Here is a 24328-nt window from a genome sequence, read left to right on the forward strand (position 1 = left end):
AGTAATGGTAGGCTTTTTCCTTAGTTGAAACCAAGTGGTTGTTTCAAAAGGTATTTCTGTCGGTATGACAATATAAAAAAAGAAACAATTAATTGAATAAATAAGTAAAAACAAGCTCACGAGTAGAAATACGACAGCATGTGTTGTGGAAGCTGCACTTTATTTGAAAAAAATTACACTAGTTTTCTTACATTTTTTTTTTTTAAATATGTAAACAAAAGAAAACAATCTGTGAGGACGACAATATTCAGCAGAACGTCAATAAAGTTGGATTCAATCGAATTGCTTTCACATTTCAATCCATCCTTAGCTAAACACCCAGTATTCAGTATATACATGACGCACTGGTCAACAGCGCACAATGTTTCTTTTGGTCAAGACGTTCTCGTTTTTTTGTTGTTGTTTTTTTTTTTGTATTTTACATGATAGATATACAGTGATAAATATGACCTTTTGTCCATTACCATATCAAATTTAGGCAAGTGGGCCCAGCCAGCAGTCCTGGGGGGTGGGGGGGGGAGTGGCTTGCTTTATTCAAGTCTGAAACATGAGGGCGAATCTTCACGTTCAGAAAAGGCAGCCATCTTGAACTGTGTGTAGGTGAAACAATGGCATTCCATGCATAATGCAGAAACACATCTCTTCCCAAGTGCAACACCTGGCAGATATTTAGACAACTCAGGTCAAAAAACCCCTAGGTACGGTTATCGGCTATATAGGTCGGCGAACCAGCTTCTAAATCTTATCTGCCCAATACTTCTGAGTTGTGAATGCTTGATCTACAAAGAGTATTTCTAGACATGAAACATAGAGAATACTTAGTGTTCTATAATCGTTTAACTTACAGGTGTAATTTTCACATAGCTATTTTAAAATCTCTAATTGCTTTAATTGCCTTATACAATCCAACACCCATGTGTAATGTTAAATTATTTAACGTTTTTTTTCCCCCAATGCATACACATTCATACATGTTCTCTTTTTTGAGTATAAACCATAAATAAATACAAACGCACAAGTGAGGTCTATTTGTGAACAGAATTTTTTTAAAAGACTAAACAAAGAGGTAAAATATCATCACTGTATCCTATTTACTGTAGCCGTTTCTGACCGAGTTAGGGAGATTCCTGCCTCTCTCCCCTGTTAAAAAAAAAAAGAAAGAAAAAAGAAAAGAAGAAGAAGAAGAAGAAGAAGAAGAAAAACAAAACAGGGAACATGAACATAGATTTTCTCACACGTAATGTTAAACTCTCTCAGTCCTGTTTAGCTATCTTTACAGATTATAAAATGCACGAGGAATCCCCCATCAGGGTAAAACAGCAGCATCACTTCATATCGCAGACAAATTACAAAATGATTCTAATAAGCTCTCGGTCTTATTACACCTTCCGTTCCTGCGCCGTGGACGTTTTTAGACATGTTTGGTTCCTCTGAAGAGCAGGACAGCACAGACCACAGAGCTGCGCTGGACAATGCTTTGACTTCAGGGAGTGAATTCAGCTTGTGTTACATAAACTGCATCTGCAAGCAAAAACATTTACAAAAGGTTTTATTTTTATTTACTGATGAAATATTGATACTCAACCTAGAACTATCTGAATAGAATTTAATTTGCAGAGCAATCAGATTGACCCAATACTTGATATTTATAAATTTTAACCAACAAATATTTTGGCTGGTTATTGTTCAGAAGGTCCTGGGTTTGAATCGTGCGTTCGAACAGGCAGGGGCCTTTCTGTGTGGAGTTTGCATGTCCTCCGGGTATTCCGGTTTGCTCACACAGTCCAAAAACATGTACATTAGGTTGATTGGTAATTCTAAATGCCCATAGGAGTGAGTGAGTGTGTGTGTGGATGTCTGTCTATATGTGGCCCTGTGATGGACTGGTGACCTGTCCAGGGTGTCCCTGCCTTTCGCCCAGTGTGTGCTGGGATAGACTCCAGCAGATCCCCGTGATTCTAATTAGGATTAAAGCAGGTATAGAAAATGGATGGACGATTATAATTAAAATGTACAAAGCTACGGGTTTCTTTGCGAAATTAGTCTTGAATGTACTTTTCATCCATCAAATATCATTCTTTCAATTTTAGACAATAAAATAAGATTTTTTCAAACATTGCTCAGACAATATTCTACGTTAGACAAAAACCTACAGTAACATTATTAAAAGTCTTATTAAGATTCGTATTAAGGCTACAAATGTTAATAAGAGTGCAGTGCATAGCGTGGCCGCTTCACAGTTCCTCTGTTCCCAGGATAGACCCCAGAACCACGGAAACTCGTACCCGGATACAGTGGTACTGAAGATGAATGAATGACCGTATGCATTAGCATTCAAACAAATAAAATAGATCACACAGAAATCCTGACAGGCTGAATGTTCTAGGAACCAAAAGTACTACAAATATTAAAAATGAATATTCAGAAAACAAAATCTTTCCAGAAATCATTCAGAAATTCTTTTTGCCCTTCTACCAGGTTCACTGAGATTCGGTGAGAGAACAGAAAGGAGAACCCTTTTTTTGGGGGTCTAGATGAAAGCATATAGAAGTCATGCAGTACCTAGACAGGGGTCATGCAGTAACCACACAACAGCACAGGGGTCATGGAGCACCTACATTAAAAACACAGGGAGCGTGTAGTACCTAGACAAGAGATGAGGTTCTACAAGAAATCCTTGAGAGAGAGCTGTGCAAAGGGGTCTTGTCCTGGAGCTCGAAGAGGGCTCTGACTGGAGGGACTAGAGGCAGCAGAGGGCTAGTGTAGACAGCATGACACAAAGAGAGAATCAGAGAAAGGAAAGAGCTTAGACAGGTAAAGGAAAGAATACACAAAGGAGAGAGGCCTGCAGTCTGGAAAGGAGACCTTTTGGTCTTGTGGTTGATGTGAACACAGTGGATCTCAGTGAGCTGCCCTATTTATACAGCATATACACCGATCAGGCATAACATTATGACCACCTGCCTGCTGGTCCCCCTTTTGCTGCCAGAACAGCTGTCCTGCACTGTGTATTCTGACACCTTTCTATCAGAACCAGTGTCTTCAGCAATCTGAGCAACAGTAGCTCGTCTGTTGGATCGGATCACACGGGCCAGCCTTCTCTCCCCACGTGCATCAATGAGCCTTGTCCGCCCATGACCCTGTCACCGGTTCACCACTGTTCCTTCCTTGGACCACTTTTGATAGATACTGACCACTGCAGACCGGGAACACCCCACAAGAGCTGCAGTTTTGGAGATGCTCTGATCCAGTGGTCTAGCGTTACAATTTTTGGTCAAACTCGCTCAAATCCTTACGCTTGTCCATTTTTCCTGCTTCTAACACATCAACTTTGAGGACAAAATGTTGACTTGCTGCCTAATATATCCCACCCACTAACAGGTGTCATGATGAGGAGATACTCAGTCTTATTCACTTCACCCGTCAGTTAGTGTTCATAATGTTATGCATGATCGGTGTAAGTACACTAACAACAGAGTTTCTCCACTGGGCTATAATTTATTTATTCACAAGCAGAAACACATACCTGTGCACTGGACACAGTTCCGAATGGGTTGGACGGCCTCATTACAGGTTGTGTGTACATCATTGTGGGCTGTGTCATCATAGCCATTGAGGGCAACTGTGGGGGCTACACACAGTAAAGTTTTAAGAAACTTCAAAATTAAAGGCTAATTGGATAAATAATGTAATCAGGAACTGTGTAAAAAGTGATCATTTAAAAACAAATGGACCAAGAGGAATGGATCTATATTAGGCTGACCGTCTATAAAATCTGACAGTGTGGGACACCTCTAATTAAAGTCATCTTTCCGATACAATCCTTCTTATAAAGCTTTCTGAATGAACTAAGTTAAAATTAATTAATTAAAGAACTAATATTTATTCATATTACTTGGTGAGCATTAAGTGGTTGGTGACAGTAATTATTTTTGTATTTTGGTTGGTTGGTAATTATTTTTGTATGCCTGTATTTGGCAGATGATCTTATCCAGAGCAACTATCATTTAACACAAACTGATGGTTAAGGGCCTTGCTCAGGGGCCCAGCAGAGACAGCTTGGTGGACCTGGGATTCAAACTCACGATCTTCTAATCAGTAGTCCAACATTAAGCTACCATATCCCCCTGTCTGAACCGGCAGCTGTGAGCGCTACAGGAACCATAATTTTCCATAAGCAGCTTGCCGTTGCATTTTTCTACCAAAATCTTACATTTTGTAGCTTTAAGCTTCAAAAAATACGTACCAGGCCGTATCCCATCATGCCTGTCGGGGTTGTTGCGGGAAAGGCCATGACTGACGGAGGCTTTAAGACAAAAAGTGAGACCAGTGAGACGATAAATAATTTGCTCTGTGAAGCTTCTTTATACAACCACGATCCACAATGTTACCATTGAGACAGGGTTCCATGTAGTGGAAGGGGCCGCTTTGGGCTGCCAGTTCATTCCACCGGTCAGTTTCTTCTCTCCTGGCTGGTTCCAGTGGATATCACTGTTATCACATTAAGAACCAGTTAGTGCTTGAAAAGCGAATTTGCTTTAACCATTAAAAAATTTTAAAATTGACTTACTTTTTAGTGGTGCCATTTCCAATTCCCAAGTCTGAAATAATTGGGAAAAAAGAGATTATTAGAGATATTTTTTTTAAAATAAATGTTATAAAATAATTAGTGCAGTATGGCATATATTCTAGACATTTATTAATCAATTCTATATATAAAGACTTACTTCCAACTAGATTTGCTAAAGAGGAGTCTAGGTCATTGGACATGATCTTTTCTGGGTGCTGAGAGGAAGGCTGGTTAGAGCCGGCCATCGTGGGCTTCAGAATCCCACCTGAAAGGTTTTCCGAAATGAAAAGAAATAAAAATATCTAAGTGACATGTACAGCTTCAGCTTTCATGTGACTTGACCAAAGAGAATGTCCAATTTTTCTGAAGTACAAATAAAAGCACAGTCACACAGATGGACACTTTCTGTAATGGTGCAGTGGGTAAACAGAGTTAAGTGTACTATACCGTTGGTGTCCAGGTTATTAGAGGAAGCAGCTTTGTTTCCAAAAACAGACTCAAAGTCAACATTTAGCTCTCCTGTACTCTGTTGAGGAGGAACCTGTGGAGGTCCATATCCTGCAAAAGATGAAGAAAGGGCTTTAAGTGCAGTACAGGCATCTGTCATGTCTTTACTTTAACATGTATGCTTTGTTCATTATCAGTGGCAGTCTCATTAACTTTCTTTCTCTCTCTCTCTCTCTCTCTCCCTCCCTCCCTTCTTTCCTCCCTGCATTTCTTCCTTCCTTCCCCTTCTTTCCTTATTTTCTCCCTCCATTTCTTCCTTCCTTCCATCCTTCCCTCCCTCCATTTCTTCCTTCCTTCCATCCTTCCCTCCCTCCCTCCTCCCTCCCCTCCCTCTATTTCTTCCTTCCTTCTCCTTCGTTTAATCCAGCCAGCCTTCCTTCCTTCCTTCCTTCCTTCCTCCCTTCACCTTCCTTCCTTCCCATTCCATCCATCCATCCTTCCTCCTTCCCTCCATTTATTTCTTCCTTCCCTCCCTCCCTTCATTTCTTCCTTCCTTCCTTCCTTCCCTACCTCCCCCCCTCCTTCCTCACTCCCTCCCTCCCCATTCCTTCCATCTATCTATCCTTCCTTCCTTCCTTCCTTCCTTCCTTCCTCCCTCACTTTCTAACACCCAACATATAGCTGGGGCATAGTTAAAGACATTTACAGATCTTCTGATTTTGTGCCTCTGAAATGAAACAATAAGGATGTGACTGAAGTGCAGATTTTTATCTTAAATTCAAGGGTCAATATTGTCTTAACTGTTTTGGAAATACAGCGATTTCCCCCTTCATTTTCACTGAATCAGAAGTAACTGGATAACTGGCTGATCAGCTTCATGGCCAGATGAGGACTGTTCCCTTGTTGATTAGAAGATAAAAGATATGAGGTTGATTCCAAGTGATGAATTTGGACCGGGAACACCACAGAATACCTCATTCCAAGACAAGCAAGAGGGGAACGTTTCTGATTGTTTTAAGTTTGATATTTAGTTTATTAGGTCCAAGATTAAAGATTTGTACATAAAAAAATAGAGTGCTTGTCAATGCCTGCCAGATAAAACCTACTTTCCCAACATCTGTGATGACCTGATTATGTGGACTCATGTCATTGTGGGCAATGTTAATGTCAAAATCAATTCTCACTAGCATTTAAAGCACCTCATGAACTCATCCTATATGCGCACCAAACAAGAATTCCTCTGGCCAACAATCTATTCCTTCTTCCAGTTCCTCAACATCCCTGATCACATCTGAGAACTTTCTGAGCTGAACACGTCAAAGACTGGTCTTGCTACTTTAGGTTAAGTTGCACAAAATCCAGCCGCACAGCTCACACCATTTCAACGCCTTCTGGAGCGCGGCTACTTGGCATCACAAAGCTCTCCACGATTTACATTTACAGCACTTAGCAAACAGGAAGTGACTCAGCTGTAACCCAGAGAAAGTTCATTCCACAACCTGCTTAATATACCCCACCCCTTGACAGTGCAATAATCATTATTTACTTCAGTGGTGATGATGTACCTTGTCCTCATGTTTTGGTCTTGTTTTGATGCTAATAGACTTGAGACCTGCATTCATCAGTCAGTAAATTGTGTAGTATTGTGCATTGTGCAAGAATTTAGACCAAGTGATTTGAACAAAGCATAAGTGTTCAGTCAGGCGGGAGAGGGACATCAGACAAAAGGTGCAATAGAGGGAAACAGGACAATTGATGTGAGACATGAGAAGCCAAAAAAAAAAATAGTTATAGACAGATATTAAAGCAAGCTGCAGTCACAGGCCCCCTACCTCGGAAGAGACCTGCTACAGTGGAAGGCTCAGGCGGGAAGGGAGAAGGGTTTGTGAGATGCTGGATCATGGACGCTTGACCAAAAGAATCTAACACGACAGTGGAGAGAAGGAGAGACGGCATCTCGAACATTAGTCACACTGATGCATTTTATATTCGCCTGAAGAGTGGAAACTAGAGCCAAAGTCAATATTTGCATGGAGCACATCACCAGTCAGCATTACGTATCCGTGTTTGTTCAAAATACAAATGGCATTCAGTAGAAATGATCATTTGCTCATGATCATCCCTTTTTGCACTGACTCAGTGCCCTATGTTTCCTGAATAACATAGGTAGGGATGGTCTGCCATCATACTACCTGAGATTAAGTGTTCTATCCGCACTGTTCGTTTGTAATTGGCTGATACAGATGAGCTTGAATCAGTAAAGGGATTGTATTGATCTACAGTGGAAAAGGAAACAAAGTCACTTTTTTTACTTTTTAACCAGATTATACGCTTATCACTAAATAAATAGTTATTACTAGCTACAATGGTACAGTTGTAATATTTTTTTTTTTGGAACAGATTTTTCTAAGAATATTAGGCCATTATGATACTGTATAAGAATATCATAACAGGCAGATTATAATAAACAATATTTATCATACTGCAATTATGCTGAAACCAGGGCTGTCAAAATCAACGCGTTATTAATGCGTTAACGCAAATTCATTTTAACGGCACTCATTTTATTAACGCGCAATTAACGCAGCACGCATTTTCTGTTTGACCCTCGGCCTTGCCCGTAGTTTGGGAAATGGGAGATGCAGCAGCAAGCCGAAATTGAGAAAGAAAAATGTCTTCTTTATATATAAAACGATGTCTGATGGTTCTGTCGACAAGACAAAAGTCTGCATTTATTGTGGATGTGAATTAAGTTATCACCGCAGCACGTCGAGTTTAAAATATCACTTGATGGCGAAGCATACAGCTGATACAGAGAGCTCTCCTGCCCCTCTCCTGCCCCTCGCCAAAGGCAGACAACACTAGATTCTGTTCAGCGGAAATAATGTGAACCTGTAATGTGTAATGTAATGTGAACCTGTTATGTTCTTTTCTTCATGTGTTTAATATAGTCATGAACAAGTTATTTGAAAAACATGTCTATGTTCTTTATGCTCCATGTTTAAGGTGGTTTCAGTAATAAATGTACACTTTGCATGTTTAAAAGAAGCGATCTGAAAATGTTAACAGGCTTGTGTAAGTAAATCGCTCAGTGCTAAGAAAGAAGTAATTGTTTTCTATGTTCTTTTTTTCATATGTTTAATAGACATGAACAAAAAAAATATCTATGACCTTTGAAACATGTCTAGTCTTCATGCTCTATGTTGAATATGGTTTCACTGATAATAAACAACATACATTTCAATATTTGTCCATGCCCATGTTGATTAGAGTATTAAAAACTAAAAAAGTATTAATTTAAGGTACATTTAGAATGGATAAAAATGTGCGATTAAGTTGCGATTAATCGTGAGTTAACTCATGACAATCATGCGATTAATCGCGATTAAATGTTTTAATCGATTGACAGCCCTAGTTGAAACAAAGAACACCGTTTTCTTTATCTGGTATAACCAACATAACATACACTGTATTGCCGAAAGTTTTGGGACGCCTGCCTTTACATGCACATGAATGTAATATGGAGTTGTCCCGCCCTTTGCAGCTACAACAGCTTCAACTCTTCTGGGAAGGCTTCCCACAAGGTTTGGGAGTGTGTTTATGGGAATTTTTGACCATTCCTTTAGAAGCACTTTTGTGAGGTCAGGCACTGATGTTGGACGAGAAGGTCTGGCTCACAGTCTCCGCTCTAATTCATCCCAAAGGTGTTCTATCAGGTTGAGGCCAGGACTCTGTGCAGGCCAGTCAAGTTCCTCCACACCAAACTCACTCTTCCATGTCTTTATGGAGCTTGCTTTGTACACTGGTGTACAGTCATGTTGGAACAGGCTGCTGAACAGTCATGTTGGTGTGCAGTCATGTTGAACAGGAAGGGGTCATCCCCAAACTGTTCCCACAAAGTTGGGAGCATGAAATTGTCCAAAATGTCTTGGTATGAAGCTGAAGCATTAAGAGTTCCTTTCACTGGAGCTAAGGGGCCGAGCACAACACCTGAATTCAATGATTTGGTGGGGTGTCCCAAAACTTTTGGCAATATACTGTGTTTCTGTAATGAAGTAACTCTTTGTGCTTAAAAAGAAACACACTGTGTAGGAGAAAAGTGTGTACTACCAAATAAACTGACATCAATGTGTAATAGAGTGCTCATGAACAAACTATGTAGTGCAGAAGAAGAAAAGCAAAGTGTGTTTACCGCCAAACAGTTCATGACCTGATGTCCTAGAGGGAAAACTAACACCGTCAGACGAAACAGCAGGCGGATGAGCAGGATCAGCATGTTTGGTTAGAAAAGGGTTTAGGGTAGGGATGGAGCCTTCAACGGCTTCGGAAGAAGAAAAGGGATCTGAGCAGGCAAAGGGGAGAGACAGAGAATGAGGAAGAAAAGAATAGCACAGTCAAACTGGAAAGACGTCAGAATGAAAAACATGGAGAAGACTAGATCATGCAGAGTCTCTGACGCTAACACAGAAAGATGGAGGGGAATTTACACTACCTCCCCATGGTGTGGACAGTGAGGGCCCAGGCTGCATGGATGACTGGAAGGTGCTTTTCAAATCAAAGAGGTCACTCTCCATCTTCAAGGTGCTGGGAATAAAGGAAAGGTTATTAAAATTAGTGGAATGAAATTGGGTTAGAGTAAAATTCCCTGAACTAATACAAGACAGAGATAGATAGATAGATAGATAGATAGATAGATAGATAGATAGATAGACAGACAGACAGACAGACAGACAGACAGACAGACAGACAGACATAGATAGATAGATAGATAGATAGATAGATAGATAGATAGATAGATAGATAGATAGATAGATAGACAGACAGACAGACAGACAGACAGACAGACAGACATAGATAGATAGATAGATAGATAGATAGATAGATAGATAGATAGATAGATAGACAGACAGACAGACATAGATAGATAGATAGATAGATAGATAGATAGATAGATAGATAGATAGATAGATAGATAGATAGATAGATAGATAGATAGATAGATAGACAAACAGATAGATAGACAAATAGATAGATAGATAGATAGATAGACAGACAGACAGACATAGATAGATAGATAGATAGATAGATAGATAGATAGATAGATAGATAGATAGATAGATAGATAGATAGACAAACAGATAGATAGACAAATAGATAGATAGATAGATAGATAGATAGATAGATAGATAGATAGATAGATAGATAGATAGATAGATAGATAGATAGAGACAGGCAGACAGACAAAGATAGATAGATAGATAGATAGATAGATAGATAGATAGATAGATAGATAGATAGATAGATAGATAGACAGGCAGGCAGACAGACAGAGATAGATAGATAGATAGATAGATAGATAGATAGATAGATAGATAGATAGATAGATAGATAGATAGATAGATAGATAGATAGATAGACAGACAGGCAGACAGACAGACAGACAGAGATAGATAGATAGATAGATAGATAGATAGATAGATAGATAGATAGATAGATAGATAGATAGATAGATAGGTAGATACAGACAGACAGACAGACAGACATAGATAGATAGATAGATAGATAGATAGATAGATAGATAGATAGATAGATAGATAGATAGATAGACAGACAGACATAGATAGATAGATAGATAGATAGATAGATAGATAGATAGATAGATAGATAGATAGATAGATAGATAGATAGATAGATAGATAGATAGATAGACAGACAGACAGACTATAATTTCATTATTGCTCATATTCATTTAGAATTGTTCCATTTAAAGTTGATTACTCTATCACTAAAATGATTTCCATCTAGAACGACTGAGAACCAGACACCAACATTATTCAAAGATACAGAGGCCCTTACTCATCAAAGTAGTGTAGAGACGAGCAGAGACATGAACGTCCAGAAAAACAAGACCAATATGACAGATGTGAAGAGGACACAACCTCAACAGGAATAACAGTACGTAGATTTGAAAGCAACCGATTCAGCTGTGTGGAATCTCCTGCCACCTAGTGTCTGATTTAGATGTGGTATGAATAGGACACACCCCAGTTTTTCCTCAGGTACACATCAGTCACATGAAACACGCCCTAATTTATGCACGTGAGCCAATACAAGAAAAGCATTAGCAGGATCCAAAAAAATAAATGATGCGGAAAAACACATTTCTATGAAGTGAAATTAGAGATGTTTGAGTTATTTGGACGGTGGAGTTTTTAATGGACGGTGTCTCTAGTATCTTGGTGTTCTAGTAGAAATTCTCAGACAATACTCATTAGCTTCTTTTCTTCTCCCCTTTGTTCCCCATGGCATCACCGTGTCTGGGCGTACACAGTGAGGCTCAGTACTCAAGGGGGTACACACATCAGACCTTTATGAATTCAGGTTGCACACAAACTGGGAGCCACCCAGTCAGAGGACTGTTCACTCTGCACTTGGCAGAAGATGTACATTATGGTATTGAGACCAGGCAGAACCTTCAGACGACAGACTACACACTATAACTCTCTATCTGTGCCCATGCTAACTGATCTCCATAAAATGGGACAGCCAGTGATTAAAGCATTGCCAGTAGGTCTTTGTTAGTGTCAAAGCAGATCTCTGTAGGTCACTCCCTGGGCTTTCTATCCATTTTGTGTTTAAATTCCCAATGGTTCCAGTTGGTAGTGGCTGACTCTTTCAGTTGGGTGGTGGTGGGTATGTCACAGGTGGGTGCATGGTTTAGAGGTGTCTGGGGACGAGGCAGAGGGATAATGACTAATATGGAACACCTGAGCCCTGTTTTGCCGCATATTCTTCTAACATCCTTCTTTCTCTCTCCCGAAGCAGTAAGCATTCATGTGTGAGTAAATGGAAACAAAACACATGGAATGAGCTACAAAGATTACTGTTATAATCTGTTAAGATTACTGTTAGATACTGTTATAGTTAATAAGAGTTTTATATATATATTAAAAAGTGTTCCAATACTCAGTTGCCTCCCGACATTTGTTGTACCTTGACTTCTTGAGTCTTGTGGTGTTATGGTGATTTGAGCCACTTCTAATTCGTTAGTTGGCTATTGAACAATAGTGAATTCTGTGCTTGAGATTACGCTGGTGCTCAAGTTAATGTTTGGCATTATTGTGTATCCAGTTACCAATAAGAATACATCTACTTAATCAACCAAGTCTGTGTGATAACTCGAGGGTTTAGTCAAGTGTGGTTTGTCTTGATTCTTGATCAGAAATAGTATTTCTGTTAGATTAGGTTTGTGAGTGTTACGCCACCCCTGTACTTTTGCTTTTTAGTTTAGAAGAGTAAATTAGGGCGTTGCATACACCGAAGATCACGCTTTTCTTTTTTCCATGTTAGTGAGTTAGAGGCTAGTTATAAGGATTGTTTTTGTTTTGTTTATTTCTTTGATTCGGGTGACGCTCCTTTATTTTCTGCGTGCTGACTTTCATATTCTCTCTTTCATTAAATAATTATTTGTACACTTTCACTTGACGCATCAGTAAAATCTATTGAAGCACACCACTCTTCCATGTCCTCTTCCAGACTCAGTAACAAATGTCTCACTTAAATATTACAGTATCATCCCTCTTTAACATTGAGCACATTTATTACATTTATTGGTGGCAACGGTGGGATATTTTCTCTGTTGGGGTGATGTGTGAGACATATTGTTGCTGCTGTGATGACGGATCAATTTTGATGTCGGAACAGAGTACTGTTTGAATGGTAAGTTGGAGGCTGCTTAGTGAGTGTGTGGAACATAATCGGTATGGCTGACTTTGATTTGGATAGTTTTGTTAGTGCACTGTCGAACATTAGATACGTGCCGAAAGGATGATATATATATATATATATATATATATATACACACACACATCAGGCATAACATTATGATCACCTGCCTAATATTGTGTTGGTCCCTCTTGACCCATCATGTCTGATGTCTAAGGGCCTGCGTCTATTTTGCCAAGTCATTTTACAAAATGGAAAGACTGAAGCACTCTTATTATTAAAAACATATTCGATATTCATGATATAAGTGGAAAAGTCTAGACAAAAATTTTTCAAAGACTCACCCGTTAGAGCAGCTCGGGGTTGAGAACAGGTCAATGACAGGAGCTGTACTGATGCTGGCTGCTGTGGTGGACACAGGTGATGTGTCTGTGGTGGCAAATGAGGGTCTCTTAGAGAGCTCTTTCAACCTCTGCTCCTGGGGAAACACATCACAGGTCAGATACATGTATAATGACCATCAAAGACATTACAATTACAATATCAGTCAAAAACAAAAAGCATCAACGTCTTAAAGACATTGTAATAATCTAAAGTTGTTTCTCCACCCAAGAAGTAACTTGTGAGAAGCTGGTTGAGAAAAGCCTAATTCATCAGGAATGTATATTTTGTACGATAATATAAATCTGCATTAGCACATATACTGTAGGTCATCTGCTTAACTCCATATGTGTTATTTAATAGCATTTATTTCTTCCTTATTAGTCTAAAATTGTTAATATTATATAAAGAAAACCCTTGTATTAGCAGGTGTATCCAAACTTTTAACAGGTACCACATATCATCGTGGATGACGGCTCATCAGCTGAAACTCAATCCCAGCTAAACTGAACTGCTGGTCATCCCCAGACCAGTAATTCATCCCCAGCCCAGGATCTCTAAATCTTCACTTTGGACACTGCTCGCAACCTCGGGGTAACCATGGACAATCGACTGTCCTTGTCCTCCCTTGTTGCTAATGCCACACGCTCATGTCGGTTTGTTCTGTACACATAGGCCACTCAGGTGCTTGTTCACTCACTGGACATTTCGAGACTGGACTACTGCAGCTCTCTATCGGCAGTTCGACCTCTGAATGAGTTTGTACTCTTCAAATGATCCAAAATGCAGTTGCATGACTTGTTTCCAACCTCCCACACCTCCCTACTGCTGCTCCTCCACTGGCTTCCAGTAGCTGCATCAGATTAAAAACACTGACACTTACCTACAAAGCCAAGAATGGACCAGCTTCATCTTACCTCAGAGCTCTTATTACTCCTCACACTGTATCTCGCTCCCTCAGATCCACTAGCACTGCTCCCACCACCCTCTCAGGGTAAGAGGTAGGTATACATCTAGACTCTTCTCTGTTCTGGCACCGAAGTGGTGGAGTCACTGACCGTCTTCAAACGCCAGATGAAAACCTATCTCTTCCTGTCTCTTGTGTTCCCCGTTTGTTTTATGTATTGTTGTATGTTGATTTGAACAGCATTTAGGCTGATGGTATCCTAAATCTGTGACCTATTGGACCAGTGTTAATGTACTCGTTGATAGAGACTTCAAAGCACTCTTGTACGTCACTCTGGATAAGAGCGAATGCCATCAATGAAAAAGTAGATGTAGGTAGCAGAATTATATAGAACAATTACAACACATAGGTTTTCTGGAAGATTCTATTTTTATATCACTCCCTGTAAATAATGCGATCTGATTCAGTCACCTTGAGTGCTTTCAGACGCGCCTGCTCTTCCTCCAGGGCGGCCTGTTTTTCTCTCTCATCAACTTTGGTGAAAGACATGCCAGTGTTGGCCAGGGACGACACAGCATTGGAAAGCGTGCTTGCCCTATGACAGCCAAAATACAGTTACATTACTGAATATTACAGCTTTCTACATATTACTCACTTCAGAGAGGAAAAAAAAGCATAACTTGCTAATTAAAAATATCATATATAGTATTCATTGTGCTACAACATACCACCTTAATCCAGTCTGCATCAACAGGTCTAGGTTTTCACTGAATTGTGGAGTATTCTGGCACAATGTTGTGATTTGAGGGAATTCATGCTCTTATGAAGAGTTAAAAAAAGAAACGGTTAATGGAATCATGCTGATTCTGAAAAACCACGCCTGCGGAGCGTACCTGCTGGCCGCAGTAGAATCCTTGACCTTTTTGCCCTCCAAAGAGGCCAGGTGCTGCTCTAAAGCATCCAGGAGACTGCTGGGAGCCTGAGGCAAAGCAAGCAATTATTCAGTTCACCCATGTGCACGGGAAACATAAACCAGACGATAAATATCACAAGGAAAAGGCAATAAAATAAACTTTAAAAGGTAGCAGAAAAGAAGTGCAGAGTCAAACAAGTGAGAAGAAGAAGTACTTACACATACTGTAAACTGAAGGTGGACAGGAAGTGGAAACATAAGGATAGATACAGAATATAAAGGTGATATTGATCAGAGAAAGCATCTCATTTATTCCCTGTTTTATTTATAATAGATACATGTTATAATACTGTAATTTTAGGGCTTGAAATTGTAGCTTGTGTTCGGTTTGTATCGACTGATTGGACTGTTAGAACTGCATTTTTACAGTATAATAGTTTTCCAATCAGCTGCACTCAAAACACCTTTATTTGCTGTAGTGGAAAGTTAAGAAAAGCAAAGTGAAGATTTTTCAGTTACATGCATATCTTTACTAAGCTTCATGCATTTTTTTTTCTTTCATTTTAGCCCACTGAAGAAAACCATAAGAGCAGAGACTTGGAGAACACTATGGTCAGTTACTAGTCCAGCAAAATAAAATACTTGCAGGGGAAAATAGCAAAGAAATGCAGTGGAGTTGGGTCACCCCTACTCTAGATCTTCTCTAAGGAGCTAGTGTAGAGCAGATATATGTGGTGTTACCTGAGAGAGATCAGGAATGTCCCCTCGGTCTATCCCCACCTGCTGTCATAGGACGAGAACGTTAACGTTACAACAGCGCTCACCTTCGGCGATGTTTCGTCACACTACAGCGAGAGAAAATCACCTCTGCCACTTTGAGAAACTCCGAAATGCGGGTCATTCTGGTGAGGAATTTCTTGTAGATGTCCAGTCCTTCTTTGCACTGAATCTTCTTCATGTCAAAATACTTCTCTGTGGGGGGGGGGGGGGGGGGGTACATTTCAATACATTTCACAAAATATCAAATCTAAACAGTTGAAGCAATATCTAATGTCTAACTGAAGATGAACATACTATATCACAATATTCTGATTTATAGATATCAGTATTCTTATGAAGCGAACCCAGTCAGTGAGCAAATTATTCATATTCAAAACAGGACGTGGCAATGACACAATTTTAAGAGAAATGTGGTGTTATATTTTTTTTTTATATACACCGATCAGGCATAACATTATGACCACCCGCGTAATCTTGCTTTTTGCTGCCAAAACAGCCCTGACCTGTCGAGGCATGGACGCCACTAGATCCCTGAAGCTGTGGTATCTGGCACCAAGATGTTAGCAGCAGATCCTTACAGGGCTTCTCCTGATAGATACTGACCACTGCAGACCGGGAACACCCCACAAGAGCTGCAGTTTTGGAGATGCTCTGATCCAGTGGTCTAGCCATCACAATTTGGCCCTTTTGGTCAAACTCGCTTAAATCCTTATGCTTGTCCATTTTTCCTGCTTCTAACACATCAACTTTGAGGACAAAATGTTGACTTGCTGCCTAATATATCCCACCCACTAACAGGTGCCATGATGAGGAGATCATCAGTCTTATTCACTGCTCACAATGTTATACCTGATCATTGTAATTTAAGCTTAAGAAATTAATTTTTATTTGTTTTGTTCAGCAATGCACCGTACTCCACAACAAACCAGGAGAAAATTCCATTTTTTGACCTCAGAAACAGAGAGATGTAATAACTATGTTATTAAACAATAATAAGACGAAGAAAAGGAAGAGCGAGAACAAGAAGAAGAATAGATTATTATAAGCACTACAAACTGCAAAACAATTTCTTTTGTTGTTGCAAGTGTGTGTTAAAAGCATGAAAATCTGACTTCATGTTTCCTGGCACGTGTGGACGTGAGGAGAGCTTTACCCAGCAGGTTGATTATCCCCTCGTTGTAAGCTGCAAAAAGCCTGATTGAGTCTTTGAAGAGGAGCATGAAGGCTGCGTTAATAACCCCGTTGGTGAGCTCGTTGGCATTGACCTGGACACAGAACAATAATTCGATTTTCCTCACAGAAGGATTTGCTGCTAAACAGGTGGAAAGTGGTACAGGCTGAATAAATAGCAAACACACATCAGGAGGGTGATCGAGTACAGAATGTGACATTCGATATCAGCTATAAACTCACATTGAAGTCTAACAGAGCGTCCATCTGGTTTTGGATGATCGGGATGGTTTTAAGGAGCTTCTCTGTGTTCATGGTTCTCATCACTCCATCAACCCTAGAGGAAAACATTATGACACATCAGTTCAGTGATTTGTCCAGAGAATTAAATCATCCTGTCTACATTCTTATGAGGGCAGCACTGGACCAGAAATATTATAAAAGGAGCCTTAATACCAAACAATTGTTAACCGTAAACAATCAGTGAGCAAATTAATCATATTAAAAACAGGAAGTGAAACAATTTTAATACACCAGTCAGGCATAACATTAACCTGACTAATATTATGTTGGACCCAATTTTGCTGCCAAAACAGCCCTGACCCGTCCTGCACTGTGTATTCTGACACCTTTCTATCAGAACCAGCATTAACTTCTTCTGAGCAACAGTAGCTCGTCTGTTGGATCGGATCACACGGGCCAGCCTTCACTCCCCACGTGAGCCTTGGCCGCCCATGACCCTGTCTCCAGTTCACCACTGTTCCTTCCTGGGACTGCTTTTGATAGATACTGACCACTGCAGACCGGGAACACCCCACAAGAGCTGCAGTTTTGGAGATGCTCTGATCCAGTGGTCTAGCCATCACAATCTGGTCCTTCGTCAAACTCGCTCAAATCCTTACGCTCGTCCATTTTTCCTGCTTCTAACACATCAACTTTGAGGACAAAATGTTGACTTGCTGCCTAATATATCCCACCCACTAACAGGTGCCATGATGAGGAGATACTCAGTCTTATTCACTTCACCTCTCACTGCTCACAATGTTATACCTGATCAGTGTATTTTTTATATATTCTTGAACAGATACTATATTATGGCTAGTTGCTAACTGTGTAGCTAGTAGGGGTGTAATGATACACAAAATTCAGAGCCAATGCGATTTTGATATGTTCGTGTCTTGATACTATACATTTTTTTACCTAAAAAGACTCACCTAAGGAGTGCTTAACATTAGTTTAGTGGTTTGTCCGAAGAATCAGATCATAATGTACCTCATTTAAGCGTTTTATAACTGTTTATCGTTATTCTGAGAGCTCACATATTTAGATATAATATAAATAAGTAAAATAAAATAAGATGGCTGAAGGAACGCATGCGTCTTACCCGCGCTTTACTTTCGTAAAATCAAAAGCCACCTGTCGATACGATACAGCTTTTTCATTCAGGTATCGACTGTATCGCCGGATAAATGTTGACATGTCATAACCTACGAGAGACCGGAAACAAACACACTTAGTCTACACAATCAACCATTTTAGGCATAATCTAGTTTAACTGTAAAATATTTACTGAATAAAATGTATTATCCTGGACAGTACCTTGTAGTCCACTTTTGTCCAAAAAGTTACTGAGGTTGAATAAAGTGTTCCTGGAGGCCAGATACTGAACAAAACGCTGCAAAGCAATATAACACAGAATAGTCTTTCTTAGCATGGTAGCATTTAAATGAATAACCTTGAGGAACTGTTGAAATGGGCACTGACCTCGTTGCCGTAGACCATGAGGTGATGTGTCGTGATGAGGGACTTGAAGACGACCACCCAGCTGGTGTTGGTGGTCCTCTCAAACAGCGAGTCAGCCAGCTGAGGAATGTTCACGTTCATCTCGTTGGTACAGTGGATCAGATCTATAAAGGAGATGAAATAATGTGAGAGTCGCTAAGAGGTTCCAGAGAAACATACTTTGGTGTCCTGTTAGTGCCGTTTGTTTCGCACCACAAAGCACAAAACTGTTTATAAGACGGGAGTCAAAAAATATTCTAAATACATTTCCTGAAACAGGCTGGACGTTTCTAGGGCTGAAGCATCCTCTGTGTGATTCAGAGAACACTCCATTTAATCCCTAAGCTTTGTTTTTTATTTAAAACTACACTGATCAGGCATAACATTATGACCACTGAGAGGTGAAGTGAATAAGACTGATGATCTCCTCATCATGGCACCTGTTAGTGGGTGGGATATATTAGGCAGCAAGTCAACATTTTGTCCTCAAAGTTGATGTGTTAGAAGCAGGAAAAATGGACAAGGATTTAAGCGAGTTTGACGAACGGCCAAATTGTGATGGCCAGACCACTGGATCAGAGCATCTCCAAAACTGCAGCTCTTGTGGTTAGTATCTATCAAAAGTACACTTTAAGTCCTGTAAGTATCCTTTAAGTGCTTTAAGTTGGAGACCCCCATTGAGACCCCACCTTGCAACTTGCGGGACTTAAAGAATCTGCTGCTAACTTCTTGGTGCCAGATACCACAGCACACCTTCAGGTGGAGTCCATGCCTTGACAGGTTAGGGCTGTGTTGGCAGCGAAAGGGGGAGCAACACAATATTAGGCAGGTGGTCATAATGTTATGCATGGTTGTTCCAATTCTGTACACGTATGTGATAGCGTATCACACCGCTCCAGCGTGGATTACTGTGTCATGTGATTATGTCTCTCAAGTCTACTTAAGTCACATGAATGAGTGACTGCTAAAACAACTGTATTTAAAATATTAAAAAGAGAAACCAAGACTTTGGATCAACTGGAGAACAGACTGCAATCACAAGTTATGGAGAATGACATCACATATGGCGCATTATCTTAGATAATGTCAAACGAAAGTCCTCAACAGAGTCGAATAAAATTTCCAGCGCTATGCACAGCTATGAAGAGCACTATCACTGACATGCGCAACGGACTGAGAATTGATCGATAAACAATTCAAAATGTTCAATGTTCAACTACAATAATTGCCGTGAGTAAATAAGGATGTAATATGAAGTAGGTGACCCAGAGGTGGACCGATATGCAGGTACCTGGTATCTCTGTGCTGTGTGCTGGAATCCAAAGTTCACCTTTAAATAAAGCTGAACAAAACAAACCCCGTTAAGGCGAATCTTCTGCGTTAAACTGCTCACATGGTGCCGATATTCACCATTTGCTTTGTGAGTGAGTGAGTAAGCCTGACATCTGATAACGCATTTGAAAATGTTGATATATGACTTCTGCCTCAGAGGACAAGCAATCCTTCAGCGTACATGGTTTGCAGATACTAATATAGACCAAAACTTCAAACAAAGTTTTTATACTACAGCCCATGGGCTGAATGCGGCCCACCCCCACTCTAAACCAGTGGTTCCCAACCTGGGGGTGATGACCCCTACTAGGGGTTTCTGTGATATGATATGATATGATATGATATGATATGATAGTACTAATGTTCTCTTAATAGGCTATACACTGATCAGGCCTAACATTATGTCTAATATTGTATTGGTCACCCTTTGCTGCAGAAACAGCCCTGACCCGTCCTGCACTGTGTATCCTGACACCTTTCTATCAGAACCAGCATTAACTTCTTCAGCAATTTGAGCAACAGTAGCTCGTCTGTTGGATCGGATCACACGGTCTAGCCTTCTCTCCCCACGTGCATCAATGAGCCTTGGCCGCCCATGACCCTGTCGCCGGTTCACCACTGTTCCTTCCTTGGACCACTTATGATAGAAACTGACCACTGCAGACCAGGAACACCCCACAAGAGCTACAGTTTTGGAGATGCTCTGATCCAGTGGTCTAGTCATCACAATTCGGCCCTTCGTCCAACGTCGCTCAAATCCTTACGCTTGTCCATTTTTCCCGCTTCTAACACATCAACTTTGAGGACAAAATGTTCACTTGCTGCCTAATATATCCCACCCACTAACAGGTGCCATGATGAGGAGATCATCAGTCTTATTCACTTCACCTGTCACTGCTCACAATGTTATACCTGATCGGTGTGTATCTCTTGAAAAGTGATCATTTGTCTGTACGGAACACAACAAACTATTCTATTAGGAGGTGTAATAAAGACATTTAAAATCATAATAAAATCTCCACAATAATACTATAGGTCACTCCAGCCCATGTCATTTTCGGGTACAGATTGATCCGGTCCACCATTAAAGAAAGGAAAAATGATGTGACCCTCTCAGAAAAAAGACAAGACTTTAGTAGCTCAGCAATGAAAGAAACTGTGTTGGGGAGAGAAATGAAAGTTAAGGAAAATATGAATTTGTTAAAATGTTTACTAGTGACCTCGTGGTTACAGACACATTACACACTGTCCACCACCAGACAACTCACACAAACACGAGTCAAATACACGCGTTTATGACAACAGTGTAACCTGGATTTAAGAAACCGGTGGACATTTAGACACCATGAGCAGGGCTTATCCCTAAGGCTATGCACAGTTCCAGTCTTACAGGACAACAGGATTTGAATGTATTTGCATTTTCCATGCATATAGTTTTACAGTCCCGATTCAGCACGTGACATGGCTTCATAGTTCACACATGATCTCAATCAGTCGGAAAACTCTGGAAGCAAAGGAAACTTCATGTAAAATGAAGATGTGGAAACTCTGGAAGCAAAGGAAACTTCATGTAAAATGAAGATGTGGAAACTCTGGAAGCAAAGGAAACTCCATGTAAAATGAAGATGTGGAAACTCTGGAAGCAAAGGAAACTTCATGTAAAATGAAGATGTGGAAACTCTGGAAGCAAAGGAAACTTCATGTAAAATGAAGATGTGGAAACTCTGGAAGCAAAGGAAACTTCATGTAAAATGAAGATGTGGAAACTCTGGAAGCAAAGGAAACTTCATGTAAAATGAAGATGTGGAAACTCTGGAAGCAAAGGAAACTTCATGTAAAATGAAGATGTGGAAACTCTGGAAGCAAAGGAAACTTCATGTAAAATGAAGATGTGGAAACTCTGGAAGCAAAGGAAACTTCATGTAAAATGAAGATGTGGAAACTCTGGAAGCAAAGGAAACTTCATGTAAAATGAAGATGTGGAAACTCTGGAAGCAAAGGAAACTTCATGTAAAATGAAGATGTGGAAACTCTGGAAGCAAAGGAAACTTCATGTAAAATGAAGATGTGGAAACTCTGGAAGCAAAGGAAACTTCATGTAAAATGAAGATGTGGAAACTCTGGAAGCAAAGGAAACTTCATGTAAAATGAAGATGTGGAAACTCTGGAAGCAAAGGAAACTTCATGAAGACGTGTGGAAGGCTGTGAGCTCAAATCCCAGCAAATCTTGAGCAAAACTCTACACCTGCCTAACTACCAAAAAACACCTGCCACATGGATAAATGTAATCTCAGTGTGAGAAATGATATAATCTCTGGGATGTCCTGGACAGGGATTGTGAACCACTCTAAAGGATACTGCCCAAGCTGTCCAGATATCAATGCAATCACTTCACTTAACACTCAAGTCAGAGGTCCATCAACCTACATAGATACAATTGTGTATCTTTACCTCCTGCTTGCAGTCATGAGGACTTACAAAATGTAGAGTAATGTAACCTGGCGCTCATAAAACTCAATCTCCACGAGATTCAGTCCTTCATTCAGACAGATGTGAAGCTGATTCCGTTTCCTGCAGCTGCAATGTGAAATCCTCCAGAGATTATTTTCATCTTTGTCTTCTACATCCCAGGCTATAGCTGGGCCTACATCAATCTCAGCCGTACAACTAGATATCCCCCTATTTCCATACGGATCGTCTTAATTTTATTCTAAAAAATAAGATTTGCAAGAAGCAAATCGACGTTTAAGCTGCTGTTATAATAACTATTAGCTTAGCTGCCCATTGTGGCCAGCGCCATAACAATACGAGCCCGAGCATCTTTCCATGTTTACTGCGCCAAAGCTTCACCTGTCAGTTTAATGAAATACTTACAGTCCAGATGTTTCTTTTTAGGTCCCATAATTTCGTGTGTGGTCGCCTTGCACACGGTTTTGGACACGGCCGAGCCGGTAACGCTGTGCTGAGCGGCCGTTATCCTGTCCGTAATGCTCTGGCCCGACATCTTCAGCGCGTCGACGCTGTTAAAGGGGGGGGGGTGTAAAAAAAATTGGGATATTTTTATTTAAAAAAAAAACAAAAAAAAAAAACAATGACAACACGAATATGTCCTTGGTTCAAACCCTGGTCCGAGAATAGGGGTGAAATAAAAATGAAATATATACAGAGAGGTATAGAGGAGAAACGAAGCCTGTGAGCTCCAAGCGCGCGCGGCGAGACGAAAAATCCCGAAACTAGCCGAGATAATATCTGCTAACGTTACTAAATCGTTACATTGTTAAAAACGCTGACGGAAGAAAAGGAAACATTTCACAGCTTCTTTGACTCATCTTCCATCCCCCAAAAATCCCACTGTCTTCTTTTCCCTCCTCCTTTTTCTTCCCCTCGCCACCCTACAGGCGTGTTAAAAGGACCAGAAAGGCGTTCAGTGAAATGGCGGGCCTGTGCGGCTTCCTTCAATATAGGACACTGCGCTACAGGCTGATCCTGGATCAGGCGATGGCCCTATCCCAAATTCCTCCTCATTCCCTACGTAGGTGCACTACATTAGGTAAGTAATAATGGCTCTTCCAGCCTATGTAGTTAACTATATCTCCAGGAGAAAGCCACTTGAGATTCTTCCATTGTAACTAGGCTCCACACCTTGGCCAGGAAGGAAATCATTAATGCACTTGCTCTAATCTTGTTCATGAAAAATATATAAACCTCGGGTTTCTTTCAGCCTGACCTAACAATTTCATTTATAGCTCCCATGAAATGAATTGGTCAAGTGATTTTAATTGCTTTTTAAGGTCACTTTATTAACACCGTATACATCTGTTTTCAGTTTAATAGATTTCAACCTGATGAGAAGCTTCAAGCAAAAAAAAAAAAAAGCAAGTCATTAATGAATATTCAGCAGCCATGTAATCAGGATAAAGGAGGCGGATTACACAAATGACGAGGGTTCATTGTGTGATTTTTGCACAGGGTTTGTTTCTGATGAAGTAGTCATAAGCATGCTGACATAACTCCACGTCCACAAGGGGGCGATGTCTTCCCATGTTCAAAAAGTTCTTCATTTCAACTTGTTTATTACATTGTACCCACAGCTTACAAGTGAAAATACAATGCATGCATTAAGCTGAGTTGTTAAGGTTTAACTCTAGCTAAAAGCACTTAGGATTAAAGCAAAACCACATTGAAATAGATTAAATATATTATATTGCCAAAAGTTTTGGGACACCGCTCCAAATCATTGAATTCAGGTGTTGTTTTTCAGGGGTTGGACTCGGCCCTTTAGTTCCAGTGAAACCTCCAGTGAGGTTTCTTCTTTCTCGGG

The 24328-nt window shown here is 40.2% G+C and overlaps 1 protein-coding gene across 12 annotated transcripts; it reads right to left on the minus strand.

Moving 5' to 3' along the window:
• Positions 1–121: 121 nt before the first annotated feature.
• On the minus strand, positions 122–23453 carry picalmb (phosphatidylinositol binding clathrin assembly protein b). Of its 12 annotated transcripts, none has more exons than XM_058414080.1 (24): positions 22882–23453; positions 18658–18800; positions 18493–18568; positions 18278–18380; positions 17137–17230; positions 16877–16988; positions 15809–15915; positions 15685–15726; positions 15163–15174; positions 14924–15009; positions 14502–14625; positions 13087–13214; positions 9510–9601; positions 9210–9359; positions 7210–7293; positions 6850–6939; positions 5018–5128; positions 4728–4835; positions 4571–4601; positions 4392–4491; positions 4247–4306; positions 3527–3631; positions 2646–2757; positions 122–1521 (listed from the first exon to the last, which is right to left on the minus strand). In XM_058414080.1, exons 1-23 carry the CDS (start codon positions 23009–23011, stop codon positions 2665–2667), a joined length of 2181 nt encoding a protein of 726 aa, XP_058270063.1. In that variant the 5' UTR covers positions 23012–23453; the 3' UTR covers positions 122–1521; positions 2646–2664. The 12 variants fall into 12 exon arrangements, with proteins under 12 accessions (XP_058270063.1, XP_058270061.1, XP_058270060.1 ...); XM_058414078.1 differs by having other exon boundaries at positions 13087–13220; positions 15685–15723; positions 22882–23452; XM_058414077.1 differs by having other exon boundaries at positions 13087–13220; positions 22882–23451.
• Positions 23454–24328: the final 875 nt, after the last annotated feature.

This window comes from Hemibagrus wyckioides, linkage group LG17, assembly GCF_019097595.1.
Source record: "Hemibagrus wyckioides isolate EC202008001 linkage group LG17, SWU_Hwy_1.0, whole genome shotgun sequence".
Lineage (NCBI taxonomy): Eukaryota > Metazoa > Chordata > Actinopteri > Siluriformes > Bagridae > Hemibagrus > Hemibagrus wyckioides.